Below are 23,925 nucleotides of genomic sequence, written 5' to 3'. Positions count from 1 at the left end.
AGGAGATGGAGATGAATATTGAAAAGGTTGCTGGTTTCAACTATCAGTAATTTTGTGTTTTGATAATGTCATGCCCTTGGAGAATATTTGTCCAGTGCTTCACACCTCAACATGGAAGTTTAATGTTGTGTTCATTCCATAAAAAGAAAGGTGGTGTGCAACTGAATGAATAAAATGGGAATAGGGTTATAAATCCTGTGTGTAAATGGAAAAATGTCTAATTTAGTTGATCAAAATCCCAAAGTTTTTCAAGTACCTTAAGGATATCTCCAGTTCATTTCATTCACCACTTGGTAAAGGAAAATATATATCACCTTTTCTTGATGCCTTTAAAATTTGTTAAGAATGTCATACTGTGCTGTGGAATGCTGATAATAAATAAATAAATACACACACATATAGTATGTATATATATATATATGCAAAAAAATAGCTGCATTAAATTATTAGAGTGAATGCCTGGGTGCACACTGCAAACAAGTAATATATAGTATTTAATATTTGAGTCCTTTGAGTGCCCTGCTTTGTATGGTTTTATATATATATTTGTTGCTAACATATACATGTTGCAGCCGAATGCAGCCGAAACGTTAGATGTTGATTTGAATAAACACCTCTACATTTTCTGTAAGACCTGTGAGTGCGGACTCTCTCTACAGCTACTAAATATATATGTATATATATACTGTATATATATATATATATATATACAGTCCAAGATAGACAGGTGCACACCGAGATCATTTACAAAAGATACCTTTATTGTTCCATAAAAAATAGGCCGACGTTTCGGTCTCCTTCTAAGACCTCTTTCAAGGTCTAGAAGGAGAAAGTCCAATATCTTGGACTGTGTATGAATATGCCGTGTGGGTAGCACCCGGGTCAATTGGCTGATTATTCATGGGAGTGCTGAAATCCTTTGGATATATATAACATAGCAGTATAAATGTTGGCAACAAAACAATTTATTCCTGAATAGTGGCATAACTACACAGAAAGCAGACCCAAGGTGACCCCTCAATGGGGGCCTGGGTCTGCTTCCTCTCTATGGGGTGCCTGACAATGACGAGCAACAAAAGCAAAATTACAATATGTATGTGTGTTGCAGGTAACCCATCACCAGGGCCCCCCAAAGTTATGCCTATGTAAATATGTAGATTCTGGCAAATCTCAGTACTTATGCAACACTATATTAGCCTTTTTGGGTATTTTCATGGCAACAGCATACAATGACAACTATGACTTACTGTATGCTCAAATACTTTGAATGGCTGTTTGATACTTTGGTCACTAAAGGTTTTTTCTAAGTTTTATGATATGTGGCAAATATAGGAACATGGACCTAAAAGGATCATCTTTGTAACCCAAAACTAAATGAATTAAGGAACTAAATACTAAGTACTAAACTAAAACTTTCTTAGAGGGAATGAACACTCACATAACAATAACTGCAGCCATTAGTGATAAGAGAATATTCTCAAATTGCCTGGAAGTCAATGGGTGCTTTTCGCTGTGGTTTTTATTTTTGAAAAATGCATTGAAGCCAATGGTTTCTTCCTCCCATGCTTTTGTGGTAAAAATTGAAAATAAAATAAGGCTATGGGCAATTGTGAAAATTTTGCTGCAAATTCATTCCAAAATTTCACTCATCTCTAGCAGCTATGAAGGACAGTGCCAATAATCAAATACTAATACAAAGTACAGTTTTTTTTTTGTGCTCTTAAACACTTTCTTAGTTAATATAGATAATGGACAGCCCAACAACTTATACAATGGACATTGTCACCAAAATATAACCAAAACCTTTGAATCCCCTTTTATTTCAATTTTCTTTACTGTCTTATTTTTGCAGTGGAAACTCAGAAGAATTTTAATAACTGAAACTTTATCTGTGGCAAACAGTAAGACATGTAAATATTTTTCTTTAAAGGTGAGGGAAAGGTAAAAATCACTGTGGGGGGTGCCAAATGTTTTAATCACTTACTGTACCTTTTACCCCAGTCTGGTGCTACTGTTAGGAGAAAACCACACCAGCCAGGGGTAGCTGTGAGGGAATCATTCTCTTCAGGACATCTTTATTTTTCCAAATCATGGGGCTGGTGCATACAGAGTAGGGTGAAAATGCTGACTGTCTTGTTTAAGTTCACCTTTTCACTTTACTGTGCAAGCGGCACAAAGACAGAATAAGGAAGAAGATCGCTCCCTCACAGGTACCCCTGGCTGGTGCACCAGCCCGGGGTAAAAGGTAGGCAATTACAATCACTGGCGGGGGGGTGCCTAACATTTGGCAGTGATTTTTACCTTTCCTTTCCCTTTCATTGAAACAATAGTTTAGGTCAATGCATATAAGTTTAATACAAATAAAGTTTAGTGTTCACAAGTTTAAAAATAAAGTTTTATGGCGAAGAAAGAGAAAATTTCAGACCTTCAGTGGTGATATTCTACTACCATTTTTTTGAATGCAGAATTTGGAGATAAATTAATTTTCTCAATATAGGATGGTCTATTGCTATGACCATCAGTAGAGATGTAGCGAACTGTTCGCCGGCGAACTAATTCGCGCGAACATCGGGTGTTCGCGAACGCGGAAATTTGCGAACTTTTGGCGATGTTCGCCATTTTGAGTTCGCCGCGTTTTTTTTTTGCGCCACGTTTTTTCACCTCGGTTTTTTCCGCCGCGTTTTTTCGCTTCGGTTTTTCGCCTTTGCGTATACATAGGAATAGCTTGCGTTTTTTTGGGCGTTTTTTTTGGCGTTTTTTTTGGCGGTTTTTTTGGGGGGCGGGTTTTTTTTGGCGTTATTTTTTGGCGTTTTTTTTTTTTGCGTTTTTTTTTGCGTTTTTTTTACAAAGTATTTTTCAGAGAAATTTTTGCTTGATCCCCCTCCTGCATGCCACTGTCCAGGTCGTGGCACCCTTTAAACAACTTTAAAATCAGTTTTCTGGCCAGAAATGACTTTTCTAGGTTTTAAAGTTCGCCTTCCCATTGAAGTCTATGGGGTTCGCAAAGTTCGCGAATATTCGCGAGTTTTGCCGAAAGTCCGCGAACGGGTCCGCGAACATTTTTGGAGATGTTCGCTACATCCCTAACCATCAGCAAAAACACTAAATAACTTTTGCAAATTTGTCATTGAACTATACTTACCCATATATATGTTTTTACCAATGGTGTTTAAAGTTGCTTACTAGTAATGTAAAGTCAAATATATGTAAAATAATATACAATATCTATTAAAGCTAATCTCACCAACTGTAAACTCTACTTTTTAGCTCAGATGAAGCTTTTAACAAAGTCAATTTGAACTATCGGACAGAAAATGGCCTATCTTTGCTTCATTTGTGTTGCATCTGTGGTGGTGAGTATGTGACTGTGGAAAAAAACAGGTTTGCAGCTGTTTTAAAAAGTAAATGTATCAGATATACACATTAAATAGTAGATTAACCAAAGCAATATGTATTTAAATTACTTATGAAGGTAATGCTCTTTAGAACTTTTCTGCTGCTCTTCAATTTAAGATGAATTATTTATCAGGTCATCGGTTTTATCATCCCCCAAATATTTATTTAAGGAGTTCAACATTTCACTGAACCTTTGTGATGGAAATTAATTAAAAAATATCTGAACAGAAGCTTAGTTTTGCTATTCTGTATTCACTTTCTACTGCAGAACATCTATTTATTGTTGGAAGTGGATGACTCATATAGTCTTTTATAGCATTTTTAAATCAATCAGATGCTTGGACAATGCAAGGAGAAATGTCAAAGCATGTCAGATACCAAGTTGAACCAAAAACCGTTGCCAGCCATCTATTTTCCGTTTAAGACATTGATAGGTGTACTTGCCTGTATGAGTGGTTGAATTTACCATTTTCTATATTTGACTCTAAGATGGCATTATATAATGCAATTACATTCTACATTCAAATACAAATCTGTCTTTTTTGATGTGCGCAACTTTTTTTGACGCAACTGCATCTTTTTTAAACCATCTAGATTTTCTGACGCAACCGCAACTTATTTAACATGACCATTACTTTATTGACGTGAGTGTGACATTTTCCTCACTTGCCGAATTTTTGGGGCATTTTCACAAAAAAAATTGCCAATCCCAATTGCCAATTTTGCCCTTTAACCAACAGAACCTTTTTTTATTATGTTATTAAAAATATAGAAAAAAATAGAAATTAAATTAGAATGTTAATACTTCCTTTCTTATGTTAGGTAGAGGGACACTTATTGTAGGTACAATGAAACAAAATTTGTTAAGCGTCAAAAAAAATTGCGGTCGTGCCAAATTGGTCGCGCCAAAATGGGCACGGCCGAGACTAAAAAAGTCGTGGGTGGCAGAAAAAACCTACTGGTGACAAAAAAGTTGAATGACAAAAACGTTTTGCCAATTTTTTCACCATTTCACAAATTTTCTTGTTGGTTTGCGAATTTTATGGCGAAGTGGAACGGGACAGATTCACTTATCACTAATTGCTTACATCAAAGTTAAAAATCTGATATTGAGAAAATCCCATAATTCTACATCTCAGTGTGTTTAAGCTAAGGATGCACTGAATCCAGGATTTGGTTCGGCATTCGGCCAAGATTCTGCCTTTTTCGGCAGAATTTGGCTGAATCCAATTGTCTGGCCGAACTGAATCTGAAAAATCATGTGACTTTTTCATATGAAATCCCCGAAAACTTCTAAAACCACGTACTAAATAAAGATTATTATAATTTGCCTAGGGCAACTTCCATTGACTTCTACATGACATGTTTTTGAAATTGTGTTTTTAGCACAAAAACATAAATCATGTCAACAATAATAATAACATTTGTAAATAGGACCCTTACTGTTAAGTCTAATCTTAATTAAAAATCAGTTTTTGGCAGTGATTCAAGTGGTTCTTGTATTGGTAAATTACAACTATTGCAATAGATGTCTATGAAGATTCTCATTCATCCAGGTCATGATATACAGTATCTAGTAGAATTAAGTCTAAAACAACTGGACTTTTTCTGAGTTTTTCTTGAAAACGTTTCACCACTCATCCGAGTGGCTTCTTCAGTTCAAATGACTGGTAGGGAATTCCCCGGTATTTAAACTCTTGATGGTAGTAGAGTCACAGACATCCAATCACAATGGTTCCATTGAACTTGTTCAGTTAGGTGTTAGCTGAAACTGACAGGTGTAAGAAGGTATGATCCAATCACAATGGTACCAAGATTCTCATTGATGAAGGTGTTAATCCTTCAAAGTACATGACTGGAAGTGTGAACTGTTGTGAAACTGCCGGGGTAAGGATGTCAACGCGCCATTGTATGTTGGTGACAAACGGTGTCTCAGGCCCCCTCCTCTGTTCAGGGATGGTTTTTCCAGGTTGGCATAAATGGCCTCTTTCACACCTCTTTCAAACCATCTGTCCTCTCGGTCCAAAATATGCACGTTACTGTCCTCAAAAGAGTGACCTTTTTCTTTGAGGTGTAGATAGACCGCTGAGTCTTGTCCTGAGGAGTTTGCCCGCCTATGTTGGGCCATTCTCTTACAGAGAGGTTGTTTTGTCTCCCCAATGTATAAGTCTGAGCACTCTTCACTACACTGGACAGCATAGACCACATTACTTTTCATGTGCTTCCAGAGGAGGGGGCCTGAGACACCGTTTGTCACCAACATACAATGGCGCGTTGACATCCTTACCCCGGCAGTTTCACAACAGTTCACACTTCCAGTCATGTACTTTGAAGGATTAACACCTTCATCAATGAGAATCTTGGTACCATTGTGATTGGATCATACCTTCTTACACCTGTCAGTTTCAGCTAACACCTAACTGAACAAGTTCAATGGAACCATTGTGATTGGATGTCTGTGACTCTACTACCATCAAGAGTTTAAATACCGGGGAATTCCCTACCAGTCATTTGAACTGAAGAAGCCACTCGGATGAGTGGTGAAACGTTTTCAAGAAAAACTCAGAAAAAGTCCAGTTGTTTTAGACTTAATTCTACTAGATACTGTATATTGCAATAGACCATATATTTATTATAACAGGTAACAAGTCACACATAAGAACTCTCATGCTAAAAGGATTACGACCATCCAGGCTAACAAAAAATGGATTTACTGCTCTCCACATGGCAGCCTATAAGGTAAGAAATCCTGGTTAGAGGTATGTACAGTAAATGCAGCTGTCTTGGGGCAGTCTAGAGCTTAAGCTGGGCTTCAAGTAGACAATTTAGTCTACCTTATACATGTCAAGTACTCAAGTACTGCCAAGTGATTGGCAGTATCCAGTATTTTGTACTGAGCCTCATGAATGTGTTTTTTATGTTTTGGCTTTAAGGTGCAATGATTTTAACATTAGGGGGCAGATTTATCAAACACTGAACAGTTGCAGGAATCATAGACATTAGACTGCTGGAATTAATATATATTTCTACATTTATTTTGCTTGATATAAGAGTTGTCATTTGTAAAGATTTCAGACACAAGTGCTAGTACACTAAGGGATGCAAAATCCTACCCCTTAGAGCTCAGTCAATAAACACTTGTGTCCATGTTCTCGATGCTCTATACACCTTGCACCCAACTTAAAATCCATCCGATAGTAGACGGTAAGAGAGGGTAAATGAAGGTCCTTGTGTGCCATTCTTTAGCACAAGGACCTGCACGTGTGGGTGCAGGTGCAAAACATGTTCCAGCTTGAACTAGTGTTTGCAGTTTGCACCCTGTCTTGCCATTCTTAAATAGCTCCTAAAGGCCTACACAACTTCACTATACTGAAATGCTGTGTCTTTACTACATTATGGAATGAGTTGTTGTTAGTTTGAGTTTACAGTATATTTTATAGTTTAAACTTATTGAGCTTCAAACCTAGAGCTAATCTCTAGAAACAATCCTGATATGGTTACACCAGTAGGAGTTTAAGAGTTCACCAACTGGAAAAGGACATTTTGTTTCTGATACAGATTTGCTGTAACTATTAATCATAAAATAAATAATACCTTTCCACATCCTCAGGATAATGCGGAACTACTGACTGCTCTCTTGCATGGAGGAGCTGATATTCAGCAGGTTGGTTACGGTGCTCTTACTGCCCTTCATATAGCCACCATTGCAGGAAACCATGAGGTACATATTTCTTTTTCAGTTTCAATGAATGTAAATTATTCTTACTCATTAAATAGAGGCATTGCATGCATACTATTACTTATTCCCACTGTACAGAAAAATGAAAAGAAAAATTATATAGAAGAAAATTTTAATATTTAAAGGCATCAGGGCAAACAACTATGTTAGTAGGGACATGCAGGATGAAAAAACTGGATAGGCTTAGCAGAATTCTCTCCAAGCCATATTACATGTATGATTCTAATTAATATTATAAAATGTATTTACATAAAGAAATAAATCACCAGGCAAGGTACAAAAAGAAAATAACACATATCACTTATATATCTTCCATGTTACTTGTGAGAATCCAGGATCTCTATTTCCTGGCACTTTGCTCAGTTTTTACCTACATTATTTATGTTACGCCAATAACCTCTTTATAGACATATACTTGAAACTCAGCTTCTAAGTCTTTCTCCAATTGCTTGCTTAGTAATCATTTCCAGAATTTTCCACATAGTGACAGTTCAGTGACACCTAGGGGCCCATTCATTAAAGCACAATTTTTTTTTTAGAAAAAAATCATATTTTTTCTAATTTTTTTAATTCTAACTTTTTGTAATGACCACGATAACATCATTAAAATTGCACAACTTTTTCGTGGTTTTCGTTAACTTCCACAACAAGTCGTATTTTTTGCAAAGACTTCGACCATTTCGGAATTCATTCAAGCTTTGGTATCATCACTATCTTTTGGCCAGGTTGGATCTGTAAGTGCAGCCAGAAAGGTTTATGATCGTTTGGATCTGAAAATTTTGTGACTTTCGGATCACAACCTCAATATTTTCGTACGACCAAGAAAATAATTTTCGTGACATTATCGCACATCAGAAATTATTGTGGTTACTCCAATTTTTTTCCAATTGTGCTTTTAACAACCAAAAATTTGTGCTGTCATGAATGGGCCCCCATGTATCATATATTCAGGTTTATAGTTGCAATTAAAATCCCTTATACCCTTATAACAAAGAGGGATTCATTGTTTGGCAAAATTGCTACCCATGACCTCCACAGATCAAAAATAATAAAAAAATAGACATAAACACATCTTGAATGTTTTTTACATGCTTTGTTCCCCATTAGAGGTCCAACCTTTCATTAAGGCCCCCCTAAGTCTATCCCAAAGTAAAAGAAATAGGAATACATTAGTGTATTCAGCCTAGGTTTCAAGTAATGCAAGTAAACAGGACAAATTGTAACTGAAACTGAAGCTACTCCATATTTCTCATGAGGTGGACAAATAGATTACCAGTATACAACCCCCTCCATTTGCCCTTTGTTGTGACTGTTTTGTTGAAAAGAATCCATTATGCAAGGGGATTATTTATGAAATGGAAATCTAGTTATCTAGTCCAAACATTAAGTAGTTTGAGTTTTCCTGTTTAGCTCAAGAAAAAAAATAAAACCATACATTTGTTGTGATTATTTGTGTTTAAAACAATAGTCAAAAAGTTTGTTCAGCACAAACCCTATTCATCAAACTCATGTTAAACAAGGGGTATACTTCCCCTTTAGGTTGGACCTTCAGATGAGGTTTATCTAGGAGAGCAATATGCTTTTACCCAAATTTGGTACTGTTCCCCCCAGCTCCACAGTTTGAAAACATTTACCTTAAACAGAAATGTATCTACCAAAAAGCAGTGCCTGCAACAAAAAAGAAAGACATATTACTATAAAATCAGATATAAATACCAGTTGCTAACCTGCTTAGCATAATTTCAAACATTAGACGCCAAAAGTTCATACGAACATTTAAGTTATTTGAATCCCTCCTTTCTCAAGGAAGCCAGTAATAACCCCCTCCATAAAAATCTAAAATGGCATGTAACCTACCAGTAAGGGCACTCTAGTGATAAAGGAACCAACCTCAAACATGTTGTGTAAATAGACAAAATAAAGGTGTTTATCAGATAAAACCTTTTGCGGTGTGAGTCCCATTCTATGATTGTGGCTGTTTGGTGTCTCTCTGATGTCAAAACCACACCTTCTTGTGAACAATGGGCAACCATTATATACAAAAGTAAGTGTATAAAAGTGTATTATTTACCCATATAGCACTTAATATATTAATACTGGCATATAAAAACTTAGGTAAATTAAATTATTGTAAATTGTAAGGATTTTGGGATAAAATAAAAAATTAGGCACATTATTCTGTGTTTCCTACATATGAAGAGGTTTAAAAACTCCTTTATGACATGTATTTCTTTACATGTCTTGTGCATTTCTTCACCACCATTGATATTGCTGGACTACTTATTTTCCCAATGCTTGCTCCCTATAAGTTGTAAAACAACAAAGGTAGCTTAGCTCTGCCTAGAAAATAAGTAAAAATCTATAATAAATTAATAAAATAGTACTTGAAATACTTCTAGCTATTTTCTCCTTAAATGAAAAGTGATATTTGTAGGAAGTAAAGCCAAAGAGTGGAGGTCAGTGGTCACAAAGAAAGAGAATGAGAAGTATCCAATTTGTCAGCGCACAGTGTGTTTTCTGAGATATACTGAATTTCTGGCTGTTGTACTAAATCATGTGGAAGTAAACTAGACCTAGATGGTGACCTGGGCCTGAAATGTTTTGCCACCCATGGAAATTGATATAGACTTCTATTTAAAACCAAACATAGAGGTCATTGCTTTTCCATTCCCTTTTAAAAAGCTTCACTACCTTTCAATATATTTCACCCTCTCAATTGTTTTTTTGTCGTGTGATTGGCACAACAGTTAAGAATAAAGCCCTCAAGAATTCCCCTTCAAAGAATTATTCTGTCATTGCAATTGTCAAGATAAATAGCAAATGAGATTAACAGACCAGGAAGAAAAACATTTAGATAAATCACTAGCTGCTTGGCACATGTCCACACTTTAATTTATCATGTCTTGTACATGATGGTATTTGGTTGTATGATTAGCAATATTTATATGTTATAAGTCTAGTAAACATTAAGGGGGTAATTTATCAACATTGAAATTGATTTTTTTTTTTTGAGCACTAAAACTCTCGAAATTCAAGTTATGGTTCAAAAGTTTTCCATATTAATACATAAACAAACATTTGATTTTTTTTAAAATGCGAGTTTATTTGAAAACACAAACTTGAAAATTGATAAATATGCCACTAAGCAAAATATACCTTGTACAGGTATGGGACCCCTTATACAGTATGCTCAGAACATGGGGTTTTCCAGATAAGGGGTCTTTCTGTAATTTGGATCTCTTACCATAAGTCTACTAAAAAAAATGATTTGGACAGTAATCAAACCCAGTATTATTGTTTACATATTGTTATGTCTTAGTTGGGATTAAGTACAGGGTACTGTTTCATAACCATTACAAGTTTTGTGAATTGTCGCGACTTTTCATAGCCATTATGACTTTCGCGAATTGTCGCGACTTTTTCATAGCCATTATGACTTTCGTGAATTGTCGCGACTTTTTCATAGGCCATTACGACTTTCGCCAATTGTCGCAACTTTTTCGTATTGAGCTCGAAAAATTCGCAACAATTCGCGAAAAAGCCGCAAAATACCGACCATTACGAAAAAAACGCATTCGGACGCTTTTCAGACGTTCGTAGATTAGTAAATGTGCCCCTAGAAGTCATAAGGATATAAAAGAAAATCTTACTTCGTTCATGGTGCACTAGGGTAGAGTAGAATTGTTTGTATGAGTCAGTATCAATTCTGCATGTATTTAAAATTTTATATTTTGTTCCTTTATATTTCCAATTTTTACTTTCAGGCTGTGGATATTTTGTTGCAGCATGGAGCATTTGTCAATGTCCAAGATGCTGTGTTCTTCACTCCACTTCACATTGCAGCTTACTATGGGCATGAACAGGTGTGCAACATTTTCCACTAGTTACAGACTATACAATAAATGAGGTGCATTACATTTTATAATGGGTTTTAATTATCATATACTGGTCAAGCAGTATTTCTGCAACTACAGTTATTCTTATTACAGATGTTGAAACAATAATGTATCCAATAATACAGACACAGTATGTGGGTAAGCTGGAAGTAAATGTTTTAGAAACTATGGACATGTTCTCTTCCCTAATAAAGGAGAAGGATGAAGAATTCTCTTAGAAAAATATAAATATGTGTTGCTATTATGCCATAAATATGTGTTGCCATTATGTCATTATGAACTTACATGCGCTAACAGTGGTCTAAATGAATGCTTAACCACAAGAAGTACTCAGATGTCTGAAAAACTTTTTTCTAGGCTCCTATAATTTGCTTATATAAGATTTTTGTTGCACTGAAAGATATATACTTCTGCCAACATTTCCTTTATGTTGGGACATAACATAAAGCTAAGTGAAAATGCCATAGTGAAATTATGACTGGCAAGGAATTTTTGGAGTGTTTTAAATGGTTGTAATCTAGCTAACATTCTAATATATATTATTTTATATTTATATATATTATGCATTATTGCCTTTCTAAATTGGTAGGACCAGAGACCAAGACAACACAAGGAGAACCACCTGACTGTGAGAATAGTTTTTAATATTATCCTTGTCAGTGTATCATAGTCAGTATATTTATACATTAATGTGTTTTTTTTCAGGCCTTCTCTCATTTATTTTTCATTCTTTTTTTAAACCATCTTTCTGGATGATAGGGTCAGTGTGTGTTCTAATGAGAAAACCGGATAAATGTTTGAATTGAAGGGCCGTAAAGCATAAAAGCTAAATTAATGAAAAAAAAAAGGCAAAATGGCTTAGTATACCACTGTTTGCAACAAGCAGAACATTCATGTTCCGGAAAAATGCCCAAGTGTACCAAAACAAAATGGGGAGGGGGGGTGTTCATTTGTGTTGGCATTGCTTTCTTTTCTGTTCTACAACTTATTAAATTAATACATGTATGTTTGATGGAAGATTTTAAATGGATCATTAGTTTGTAATTGTAAATGACATGGAATTAAAAATTTGCTATCTTTTGTTTTTCTAAAACCTTCTGTAGCAACATTATATTAAATCAATGTTATTTTTCCTGTACTAAGGTGACACATCTTCTACTGAAATTTGGTGCAGATGTTAATATGAGTGGAGAGGTTGGTGACAGGCCCCTGCATCTGGCCTCTGCAAAAGGGTATCTGAATATTACAAAATTATTGTTGGAAGAGGGAACTAAAGCAGATGGTAGGTTCAGTTCCAAATTTTGCAATTATTTAAACTGCCTCTCTTTTTTGTGACAGAACAAAGCAAAATAGTAAAAGCATAGTATCCTTGTTTACTAGTCTACATTTAAATGCTTATGAGGGGGAGTTTTGGAAAATGCTTCTACTTGTTATATTCCCTAAGTACCCTACTGTCGCAGACTGACCAACAGATTGGACAGCTTGTTAGACACTGATATATAAGGTGTACTCTTATGTTATTGTATTGTACTGTTATGCTTTGTAATAACAAATGGGATTTTATTGAGCACTGAGTGCTGCATTTTTACCTGTTGGTACAATTCCTTGTCAGGTGATTTCCATTGAAGTTGATGTAAAGCATTTTTGGGTGTCCCATTTTTGGTCTTTTTAAAAATACCTAGCTCAAAGTTTGCCATTGCCCTTATATGTGGCTGACAGTATCCCATGAAGTTGTACAACATGTTGTACAGGACAAGGACACATTTATGAGCTGAAGTGCACAAGCCAAAGTGATTGGATCTATTCATGCACCTTTGCACTAATGCAAACCTTCAGCCTGCTTAGATAAATCACACACAGTTGCATGCATTGATGCTAGGGAATCTTGGAATTAGGGTAGCATTAGCAGGTTGCATCAATAGCCACCACTGACTTTAACGGATGTTAATGGCACTGTTATTGCTGTGTGTCTAAAATCACGCCATTAAAACAGAAAAAAACATGCATCAAAGTTGGCTGTATTAACAACAAGCCATACAGCATTTCTAGCTAGCCTTTGTTAGTATTTAGCAGTTCCTAAAGGAGTAAAGTTAAAATAAATATTTTAATATGGAGTTTCAGCTCTAACAGTATGAAACGTACTATTCAGTACAGTAAGCAAACTGACTGTAGAAACCTGCAGAAACTCATAGTGCAGGGAAGTAATAAATATGCCTACAAGGTATTAAATGTTTTTTTTTTTAATACAAGCAATGCCAACAGAGCTGTTGCAAAGGTAGTCAGTGAATAAATAGCTTCCAGTGGGTGTACTGTTGTAGGTGGGAAAAGCTGTGCTGTATTTGTGACAACTGATTTTTGTGATCTATTGTCATGTGTGTTTGTGTGATTTTACAACCCCTGGCCTATAAAAAGTGAAATTATAGTCCTCTGATTTTCTACAGATGCAGAAACATAATACACTTTTGACACTTTTTGACACTCTCTGACATGTACATAAGTATAGAACGTTTCCAGAAAGAAGTTTTATTGCACATACTGTACTACATACTGCAAATATATATATAAATGGTTCATATTTAACTTAATTTTTAGTATGTTAGAGTCCAATGTAATGCCCTATTCCTAACAACTTTGCAGGTGGTCTTCATTATTTATATTTTATAGTTTTTGAATTATTTGGCTTCTTCTTTTGCTCTCTCCAGATTAGAAATGGGGGTCACTGACCCTGGCAGCCTAAAAAACAATTGCTCTGAGAGGCTACAGTTTTAATGTTAATTTAACCTTTTTTTACTTAACTTTTTGTTCAAACCTGCTATTAATGCATACTCTTTTTTCCACTAGTAGATGAGTTGCTCAATATGTTACTAATGTGAAAATAAGTGATCATTTACATGAAGAAAAAATGATCAAATATCTGTAGAAAAACACATTTAGTAACACACCCAAATAAATTTCACACTAATACACAAACATGTTTAAACAAAAGGTCCTCCATTGAACTGCAATGGATATTACAAAATCTTTACCCCATACCTTGTTTCATGCCAAGTGCTATTGTTGTTATTTTAATATAAATTAGCCATGTAGCTTAGCCCTAAACTTGTTGATTTACCAATCTGTCACACACAAATAAATCTGTCATTGTTTATGAGATCTAAGTTGTTTGATGGAGCAACAAAATGTTGGGACTAATTTCCAAATTATGGTTATCTCTTTTCAGTAAATGCTCAGGATAATGAAGACCATGTTCCACTTCATTTCTGCTCACGATTTGGACACCATGAAATAGTGAAGTATCTCCTGCAAAGCAATTCTGATGTGCAGCCACATGTTGTAAACATTTATGGGGATACTCCTTTACATCTGTGAGTATTTGAAGCCCATAATGCAAGCTTTACAGCCATTGGCTTATCCCTGATTTGAAACACATTGGTCTGCATTAAAATGAAACACTTCTTTTTCATGTCATTTTTAACATGTTGCTGTATGTTACACTTTACTCCAGCCGCTCAGTAAATGGATATGTGTTACATAAAAGACAATGCAGCTTTTCAGTCCCGACCAACCAAGCCTTTTACTTTTATTTTTAATACAATGGTTGCTTAGCAGCTTTTGAAGCTAAAAACGCATTTCCCCAAAGGAGTGATAAAAACTCCAAGCACATTGGATAGTATAAGAATTGTATTTACACACATTTGCTTTAATGCACTTTTGAAATTCATTTACTGACATTATTGGATTTATTGTCATAGATTACAAGAGCTTTAAAAAAGAAAAGAAAAAAAAAGCTCTTTACAGCTGTAGCTACTGTAAACTGTAATAGTCTCTTTCCAGTACACTGCTAATCACTTACTTTGCCTTTACCAACAGTGCTTGTTACAATGGAAAAGCTGAAGTTGTGAAAGAACTCATCCAATTATCAGGCACTGAAAGTCTAACTAAGGAAAATATTTTCAGCGAAACCGCATTTCACAGGTACAAAGAATACATCTAATGACTTCACCCAAGAGAAGCTGCAAGGCCACTTCTCTTAAGCACATAAAACCATATGGCTTGAATATTTATATCTAAAGTCACTAAGATATATTATAACCAACACACTGTAATTGTAACTTTGGATAACCCAAGGATGTCTCAGATTGAATATGTCAGTCAGTTGGTTATCTTCAATTCATCTGGCTGTTCATATGTTGGATAATGTTCTCATGGAAACAGGATACAATTACTGGGTTTTATCTGCTCTGGGTAGGCTTTGCACATTAGACAAAATGCCAGAGGGGACTGTGTTCCACTCAAAGAAAGTCCCTGACACTCCAGCATCCCTCAGGTTTCACAAATGGTTGCTCTTTGGTTTTAAAAAGAGCTTTGGAAGTACAGAATGATTATTTTACACATTAAAAACTTTTCTTTGTGCTTATCCTAGCCAGCCAATGTGAATTTGTTGCTTCCTTAAACCAAGCAAAAGCATTTTGTAAAGAAGGTTATTAAATAATAGCAAGGGGCTGTTTTAATTTTTATTGTCTTTTGTTGTGGGTTCTACTTTGATACAGTGTTATTGTTTCATCTACAACGTATATATATAATGGTGGGAATATTTTAGAAATTAGCTGCCTCATTATAAATCAATTCATCTATTTTTAAGCAAATAAGAAGGTGGCAATAGTTAGGGACCGATTTATCAAAATGTGACACCACAGTAAAATTCACCCACTAGCTATTTATTCCTATGGGGTTTTTAGAAGCATATTTATCAAATGGTGAACTCTAACTTTCACTAAATGATAAATCCGATTCTAAAAATCCCATAGAAATGAATAGAAAGTGGGTGAATTTTTCTGTGTGGTGAGCTCTAATCTCACATTTTGATAAATCTGCCCCTTAGGAACAGATTTATAAAAGTGTGAAACTAGAACTCACTATAAAAAAACCGTATCCACTCATTGTTATGGGATTTTTAGAAGCAAATTTATCAAATTCCCTCATTTAAATGGTACACTCCATTTTACCCATAAATATGCTTCTTAAAATCCCATAGGAATGAATAGAAAGTGGGAGGGTTTTTCTGTAGTGAGCTCTAATCTCACATTCCTGTGGAAATAAATGCATTTTAGAAAAAAAAAATATATATATATATTTTCAAAGCCTTTTTAACAGTATCATGCAAGGATTTTACTGTGTGTATTTATTTTGCAGTGCATGCACTTATGGAAAAAATATGGAGCTTGTAAAATTTCTTCTTGATCAAAATGTTTTAAACATAAATCACCAAGGACGAGATGGTCATACAGGTAAAATAAAAATGATGTATGGCTTTATATAGGTAATAATGAATTGGGTATATTACTCAACTTGTCAAGTCCTTTTTATTTCCCAAAGTATGAGTTTGACAGTCATAACCCTATCCAGGCTTTTGAATAGCATCAATCTCCTAATGTCTCTAACCTGCTTTGGAAGTTTTTTTTTTGTTTTCCTCATACACTAAGGCGGGGGCATTTACTAACGTTTGCGTATCTTTTCTTCAAGATTTTACATAAATTTTGTGCCATTTATCATGCAATGTAAAAATGTAAAACTATTTACCGATATCTAAAAGCTGTTGAGTCAATGGGAGTTGTTCTAGACCAAATGTAACAATCTTTATTTAATTTGTGGTTTTAGAGGTTTAGGGGTTTTTTCATTTTTAAGTCCACAATTGTTGTTTGTAATTTTTTTCCATTTGGACCTTTTTTCCATTTGGTTTTTTGTAGAAATGAGTTTATTGGCGAGATCAAAAAAACTCTAAAACCTATAAAAGCAGAAAAGCCCTTATCTCTCCAAAAGCTGGATCAGCTACAATATACCATGAAGGCTAACACCACCCTAAAGAACAGGCATTTGGTAACAGTCAAAATGAATACTGGCCTGAAGTAGAATGGTATATTGTTTTCTTCCCTAGCCCGGTACCAAAAAAGAGGGCTCTCAGTTATCCATATAGTTCCTAAGTAGGGAATACACTCTTTTAGAGGCGTAGCTATTCCAACCCAGTTCTACATACCAACCAGTTCTCTTTAACAGATATTTTTAACTTTAAAGACATAATGCTTCGGTTTCTCTGTGCAGCTGTTAAAGTGCTTCTTTTCTCTGCTTCGATACTTGCTTCCTTAGCAAACTATATTGTAAAACCACATTGGTTTCACTTAGCTTAAGGCCTGTAGTCACAGTATTATCCATTTTCAATATATACTCATTTTCATACATTGTGGCATAGATGTCATTGGGGCAAAGAAGAGATTTCATAGCCCTGCCTCATACTTCATCTAATTGTAGGAAGCATTTGTCCCTGCAATTGCCCTCCATTAGTTACATCTATTTGGCTGAAAAAACACAATAAATTCATTTTTGTAATACTTTTTAGATAATATACATTTCTTTGTGAGATGAGAATATCATCATTTGTATTTGTGATAATTTATTAAAAAAATGTTCTGTCTTGCCATTTGACCCCAAGGATTGCACTGTGCCTGCTATCATGGACACATACGCCTAGTTCAGTTTTTATTGGACAATGGAGCTGACATGAACCTAGTTGCCTGTGATCCCAGTAGATCTAGTGGTGAAAAAGATGAACAGACATGCCTGATGTGGGCTTATGAAAAAGGTATGTAGGAATATTTTCCACAAAAGGATCTCAAAGATGACACCATTCCCTATACCCTTTACTGATGACAATATTTGTATTTACCCAATGTTTATATTTATACATGCTTTCAGTGGCACTTACTGTATAGGCTTACTAAACACTGTAGATAATAAAATAGCCAATCATAACCTTACAATTATTCACCAAATAATGTAGAATGGAAATAGGCATTGAAATCAAGCATACATGGTAAAAAAACAGTAATGTACATGGCAATGTGTATTTATAACTATATTTGGTGTATATAAGCATATACGATACCTATATAAACACCAGTAGTACTCAGTGGTTTCCTTGTTGCCAAACAAAATCTGTTTTACCTAAGCAGTTTAGTAATAATATTACCACCCCTACTACAAAAAAGAAATGGTATAAAAAGTTTAGAGACATCTGTCTTACTTTAATCTGATGTTAGACATTCAATATGAGGATTAATTTGATGTCAAGTAGGAACAAGCACTGGTGTGCTAGGTTGCACAAAACTGCACCCTTATTATAATATATTTATTGTATTTATTAACATCACCGGTAATGTTGCCGATAGCAACCAGTCAGATCTTTGCTTTTGATTTCTAACTTGTAGGTGATTGTTCAAACCTATATTGATAATTGGCTGCTATGGGCAACATCACTGGTGATGGTTGTTTCAAATGTTAATAAATACTCCCCCTAGCCTTATGATAGTGCAGTGCATTATGTGCTCTGTGCCTTGCACTGTTTTTAAGCATTTTTTTTAAAAAACTTCTTATAAAATACAGCTGCAAAATTTGGCTTTCAGATGGCGAACTTCTCCATTTATTTTACACAGCTTTTAACACAGTTTTTTTGGTGAATTTCATTTTACACAGCATAATAAATGTGCCCCTTAGTGTCATTGTCAGCACATAGCGTGCAGAATATTTTCACAAAGAACAAATAAGCCCTGCATGTGCTTAAAGATCTGGGCAAGTTTGGTGTATTTAATGTGCATATAATTGTGTATTTGTATTAGCACTGTGATTGCCTTCAAGGGCATTTTAAATCTAGCATATTCACATACTGAAAATAATTATGCACACACAGGCATTTCTCTGTGTTCAGATGATGTCACAATTTTGGTGGTGGAGAAAAATATACACTAAACTGCAAATTTCTATCCGCAGTGATATACTTGTGTATAACGGCCATACACAGTGGCCACGCTTATGCAAATTCCCATCTCATTTGTAAGCCATGCGCAAATATTTGCAACTCATTGTGATTCACAAAAAGGAAAGACTGGCACAGTAATGCAATATTTAATTGTTTAAGGGAAACATGCACAAAACAACCACACATAAATAAATATGTTCTGTTCTATGTTTACAAATTACCCCCACAGGATTTACACCCAACTGGTGCAAGGGTCTTATGGCCAAAAAACTATCATGTTTTAAAAAAATATATTTTTTTATGTTTGTTTTAGTGTATGGCTGGTCTGACCTGTGTACCTTTTACACAATATTATTTATATTATATAATTTATGTTATATGCTATAATATAATTTATATTATGTTACACAATAATATATAAACAAGTGAGCCATGTGTAGCGCCTGTCATTTATTGTCTGTAATTTATATATTTTTTATATAAATGAACCTCTATAAACATCCATGCATCCTCCATATATCTGGAGAGCCATTTCTGAAATCCTTCTATATTAACCATCATCCATTATAATGCTGATTTACAATTATAATCAGTGTATGTAATAAAAATTCACAAAGTATTTAAGATAAAATAGTAAAAATAACACATTGCATAAACTCAAAAACAAGAAGCTATTTCAGGATTAGCTACTGAAAAGTAATAGCCACAGTAAACTGCATGGAAAATAAACCCAAACCAAGATGAATATTAAACTGAAGGGGGTTCAAAAAGACTGTCTCTTTAAGACAATATGCACTGTGTTAATATCTACAGTCATAAAACATGACTCACTGTATCCTGTGGTTTTTGTTGCCATGGTGTTATAGTCAAAAACCATATTAACAGAAATTAATGTTAACACAATCTTTTCTATACAGTTGAGAAAAAGAAATATCTTACAACAGAAATTTGTGTGTGTGTGGATATACTGTAAAATTATATATCAATGTATAGAAATATCAGTTAAGCTGCTTAACACATGTTAATGCAGTTATTAGTAACACCTATTTCACTGCTCCCAAAACTTGAAGAGGTTCTAAAAGATGTAATTACTCTTTAAACACCTGTTAGTATGTTTTAGGCAGTGGTCAGGCTTGGATGTAATTGCTATCTGGTTGCTACAGTTAATTATCCTAGCAGTATCTAGTAGAATTAAGTCTAAAACAACTGGACTTTTCTGAGTTTTTCTTGAAAACGTTTCACCACTCATCTGAGTGGCTTCTTCAGTTCAAATGACTGGTAGGGAATTCCCCGGTATTTAAACTCTTGATGGTAGTAGAGTCACAGACATCCAATCACAATGGTTCCATTGAACTTGTTCAGTTAGGTGTTAGCTGAAACTGACAGGTGTAAGAAGGTATGATCCAATCACAATGGTACCAAGATTCTTTTGAGGATAGTAACGTGCATATTTTGGACCGAGAGGACAGATGGTTTGAAAGAGGTGTGAAAGAGGGCCATTTATGCCAACCTGGAAAAACCATCCCTGAACAGAGGAGGGGGCCTGAGACACCGCTTGTCACCAACATACAATGGCGCGTTGACATCCTTACCCCGGCAGTTTCACAACAGTTCACATTTCCAGTCATGTACTTTGAAGGATTAACACCTTCATCAATAAGAATCTTGGTACCATTGTGATTGGATCATACCTTCTTACACCTGTCAGTTTCAGCTAACACCTAACTGAATAAGTTCAATGGAACCATTGTGATTGGATGTCTGTGACTCTACTACCATCAAGAGTTTAAATACCGGGGAATTCCCTACCAGTCATTTGAACTGAAGAAGCCACTCGGATGAGTGGTGAAACGTTTTCAAGAAAAACTCAGAAAAGTCCAGTTGTTTTAGACTTAATTCTACTAGATACTGTATATCATGACCTGGATGAATGAGAATCTTCATAGACACAATTATCCTAGCAGTTTAGAAGTCAAAATGAAAGATGAATAGGACTATGACTGAACAGAAAGATCAACATTAAAATAAGAATAGCAGTGAAACTTGAGCCTCATGCTCAATTTCTTTTCTGGTTGATTTTTTTCAGTAAATGCATTTCCAGTTCATGCCAGATCTTGACCTGCAGGCTTATTACATAGGATCTATTTTTTCCTCATTTATTCTCAGGAGTCATAATTTCACATAGGTTTATATGAAGTTACTGTGTACCCTGACCATTGCAAATGCCATGTTGCATTTCTTGAGGTGGGATTTACTAAACTGCAACTTTTTTGGGTTGGGCTTTTTGTTTCCTAAAATCCAAATTTGTCTTGGAAAAAAAGTGCAACTTTTCCACGATTTATTATGTGACAAAACTTCGACAATTGAATCTGAAAATATGCCATCTAAAACCTGTTGAGATTATGTAGAAGTTAATGGCAGATATTCCTTTTACATTTGGAAGATCTTTCTTTGCTTTGTGGTTTTAGAGGTTTTTGGATTTTTTTGAAACAGGTTTTTGTACGACAATACAAAAAAGTTGCGGGTTTGCCAGGGTGTCCTTACTGAAACTGAAGGGGTCTTTTATGTTGCTGAAAGCAGTTTGCAAACTGCCAAAAAGAACCACAATTGGTCATTTCCTTGCATGTTGCACACAGCTTTTAACCCTTGCTGAATGGTCAAGTTACATTTAGATATTTGTACAGGTGCCACGAGAACCGCTAAGTATAATAAAACCTACTATTATCCTTTTTCATCATCCCTTTTTGCTTTCTGTCATTTGCCTGTATTAAGAAATCACAATGCTAGTACATTAGCTTAAAATCACTTGATGTGCCTAACAGAAGGTGTGTAATGACATTTTATAATATTCAGGAAAAGTTTTTCTGCTTATTTTCCAGGTCATGATGCAATTGTTACACTGCTGAAACATTATAAGCGGCCCCAGGATGAATCTCCATGCAATGAGTACTCTCAGCCTGGTGGAGGTACTTAGCGACAAAGTTTTCTGTGTTAAATGTTTACCTGTTTCCTGAACATTTGTCTTTTTTCCTAGTACATAAAATGGCCAAAGGCTTTTTAGAAATGTTTAAATGTGCAGAAATTGCTTTAAAAATAAGTACAAAACACTGGCTAGGTAACAGTGTTCTTAAATAAATGGTAAATAACACTTTATTTTCTGGCTTCAGGTTATCTATATGCCCTAGGTATTCACAGAACTAACTTCTCCAACCTGCTGAAAAACGAAATGCATGCTAATCTCATTCTAAAATATTTCTAAATGTTCATATAATGCTGTGGATGCCGACACTAGATACTTTTTGTTTAAGAGCACATAATGCCACTGTGGTTGAGTCTTGCTTCTTTTTGTTGCCCTTTGGTAAATAATCATATCCATAATATATTTTTATGACTAAATGTAACTTGTTTTTAGTTTATAATCATTTTACTTCTCATACACCTAATTCGTCTGCAGCTGCTTTGTTGATTTTATCCATTTCATTGACTTACAGACTTATAATGACAGTTCTGAAAAAAACATTTGGTACCTTGTAGGCAGAAGTACAATATACTGGCTTATCATATGCTAGGTAACACTGTTCTGAGAGGACAGCCTATGAAAAGAACATTATGTGGCTCTGAATATACTATACACAGTACAAAACATACAACAGGGTCTGAAATTTTATAAAAGTAAGCAAAAAGCTGTGAAGTCCCCCTGGGGAACTGTGGTAAACTCTATTTTCACCCTTAGATAAGCATGCCCTACTGTATGATTGCTCTGCAGAATGTATTGCAGATTAGTTATAGCTTTCCTACCCTGTGGGGCTCATAGGTTGGAATTGTGCTGGGGTCAATAGCAAATAATCATCAGTTCATTTTGAACTGTCTACTACTATGTAGGAAATAAAAGCAATGACCTGACCATATAAAATTCCCGCAGCGTGGCTAATCCACTTAGGCAAATGCTGCAAACTACATTTGGTGGTGTTATAAATTGAAATTAAAAGAGTAGCTAACCTTTAACTTACTTTTAGTGCAGTGTAGAATATCATGTAGAATCTTGGACACATTATTCTAGCCTTTGAATTATTTGTCTTTCTCTTATGCATCTTCCTATCTCTTAAAATGCCATCTAGTTGTAGGGGGACATTGCTTAGACAGGCAAAAAAACTATTGATCTTTAAAGCAGCAATTTTAAATTTATAATACATTACTTATCTTTCAATTCAGGCCGTTTCCTATTTATCTTCCAGTCAGTAATTCAAACCACTGCCTCATTGCTAGAGTGAATTGGACCTGTTGAAATTTTAAACCTGGACAAAGTTTCTGAACAAAAAGCAAATTCATTTAAAAACCCAATAAATAAAAAATTAAAGACTAATTGCAGATAATCAATGGCTATCATACTAAAAGTTAATTAAAAGGTGAGCTACCCCTTTAATCGTTAATTAGATACTCCTTCTTAATAAGTTCTGATGACCTGCTTTGGGACATTTGCCTCATGACTGGCCAAAGTGTAACCATTAGCATGCTATGTGTCATTTATTACCCACAATGAAGTGTTTCCCCAAAATTTTAGAAGAATGAGGAGCACATGTTTGTGATTTACCAGTGCAAAGTAGCAGCTGTGTTGGTAAATTGTTTGTGTTTTGCTGGTATCTCTTTGGATATCAATGATGTTGTCTCAAGAGCAGTGATGCTGGCAGAGCTGAAAATGGCAATACCTTGAGATTAGCTAGATGCAATATTTGTAGATATGAAAGTCTGAGATTGATGCTGGATTGATTGGACCTAGAAGTTATTTCCTTTTCCAGATGTCCTCTCCAATCAGAAGCCCCCTTCATAAAGATTCCTTATTATAGCTATGTCAGTTCACAGTGCTGCCCTCTAGGGGGACTGAAACCAAGATCCCCCTCAAGTTAAACCTGTGTTTTGTGTAAAGTTCCCAAGTTCAGCCTGTGTTTTGTGTAAAGTTCCCAAGTTCAGCCTGTGTTTTGTGTAAAGTTCCCAAGTTCAGCCTGTGTTTTGTGTAAAGTTCCCAAGTTCAGCCTGTGTTTTGTGTAAAGTTCCCAAGTTCAGCCTGTGTTTTGTGTAAAGTTCCC

At 35.1% G+C, this 23,925-nt stretch overlaps 1 protein-coding gene across 2 annotated transcripts in view; it reads left to right on the top strand.

Moving 5' to 3' along the window:
* The window catches only part of tnni3k (TNNI3 interacting kinase), a 118,954-nt gene that overhangs the window by 6,000 nt on the left and 89,029 nt on the right, over positions 1-23,925 (top strand). For both annotated transcript variants that reach the window (NM_001204821.1, XM_031899931.1), the window contains 10 exon segments: positions 3,268-3,353; positions 6,038-6,135; positions 7,007-7,117; positions 10,900-10,998; positions 12,175-12,313; positions 14,252-14,396; positions 14,902-15,006; positions 16,225-16,319; positions 17,519-17,668; positions 21,721-21,807. In NM_001204821.1, coding sequence (NP_001191750.1) covers positions 3,268-3,353; positions 6,038-6,135; positions 7,007-7,117; positions 10,900-10,998; positions 12,175-12,313; positions 14,252-14,396; positions 14,902-15,006; positions 16,225-16,319; positions 17,519-17,668; positions 21,721-21,807 — 1,115 coding nt within the window.

The sequence above is a fragment of the Xenopus tropicalis genome, chromosome 4 (genome assembly GCF_000004195.4).
Source record: "Xenopus tropicalis strain Nigerian chromosome 4, UCB_Xtro_10.0, whole genome shotgun sequence".
In the NCBI taxonomy this organism is placed as follows: domain Eukaryota; kingdom Metazoa; phylum Chordata; class Amphibia; order Anura; family Pipidae; genus Xenopus; species Xenopus tropicalis.
The sequence above is the reverse complement of the archived record's forward strand: the minus strand, read 5'-3'. Positions and strand labels throughout refer to the sequence as shown.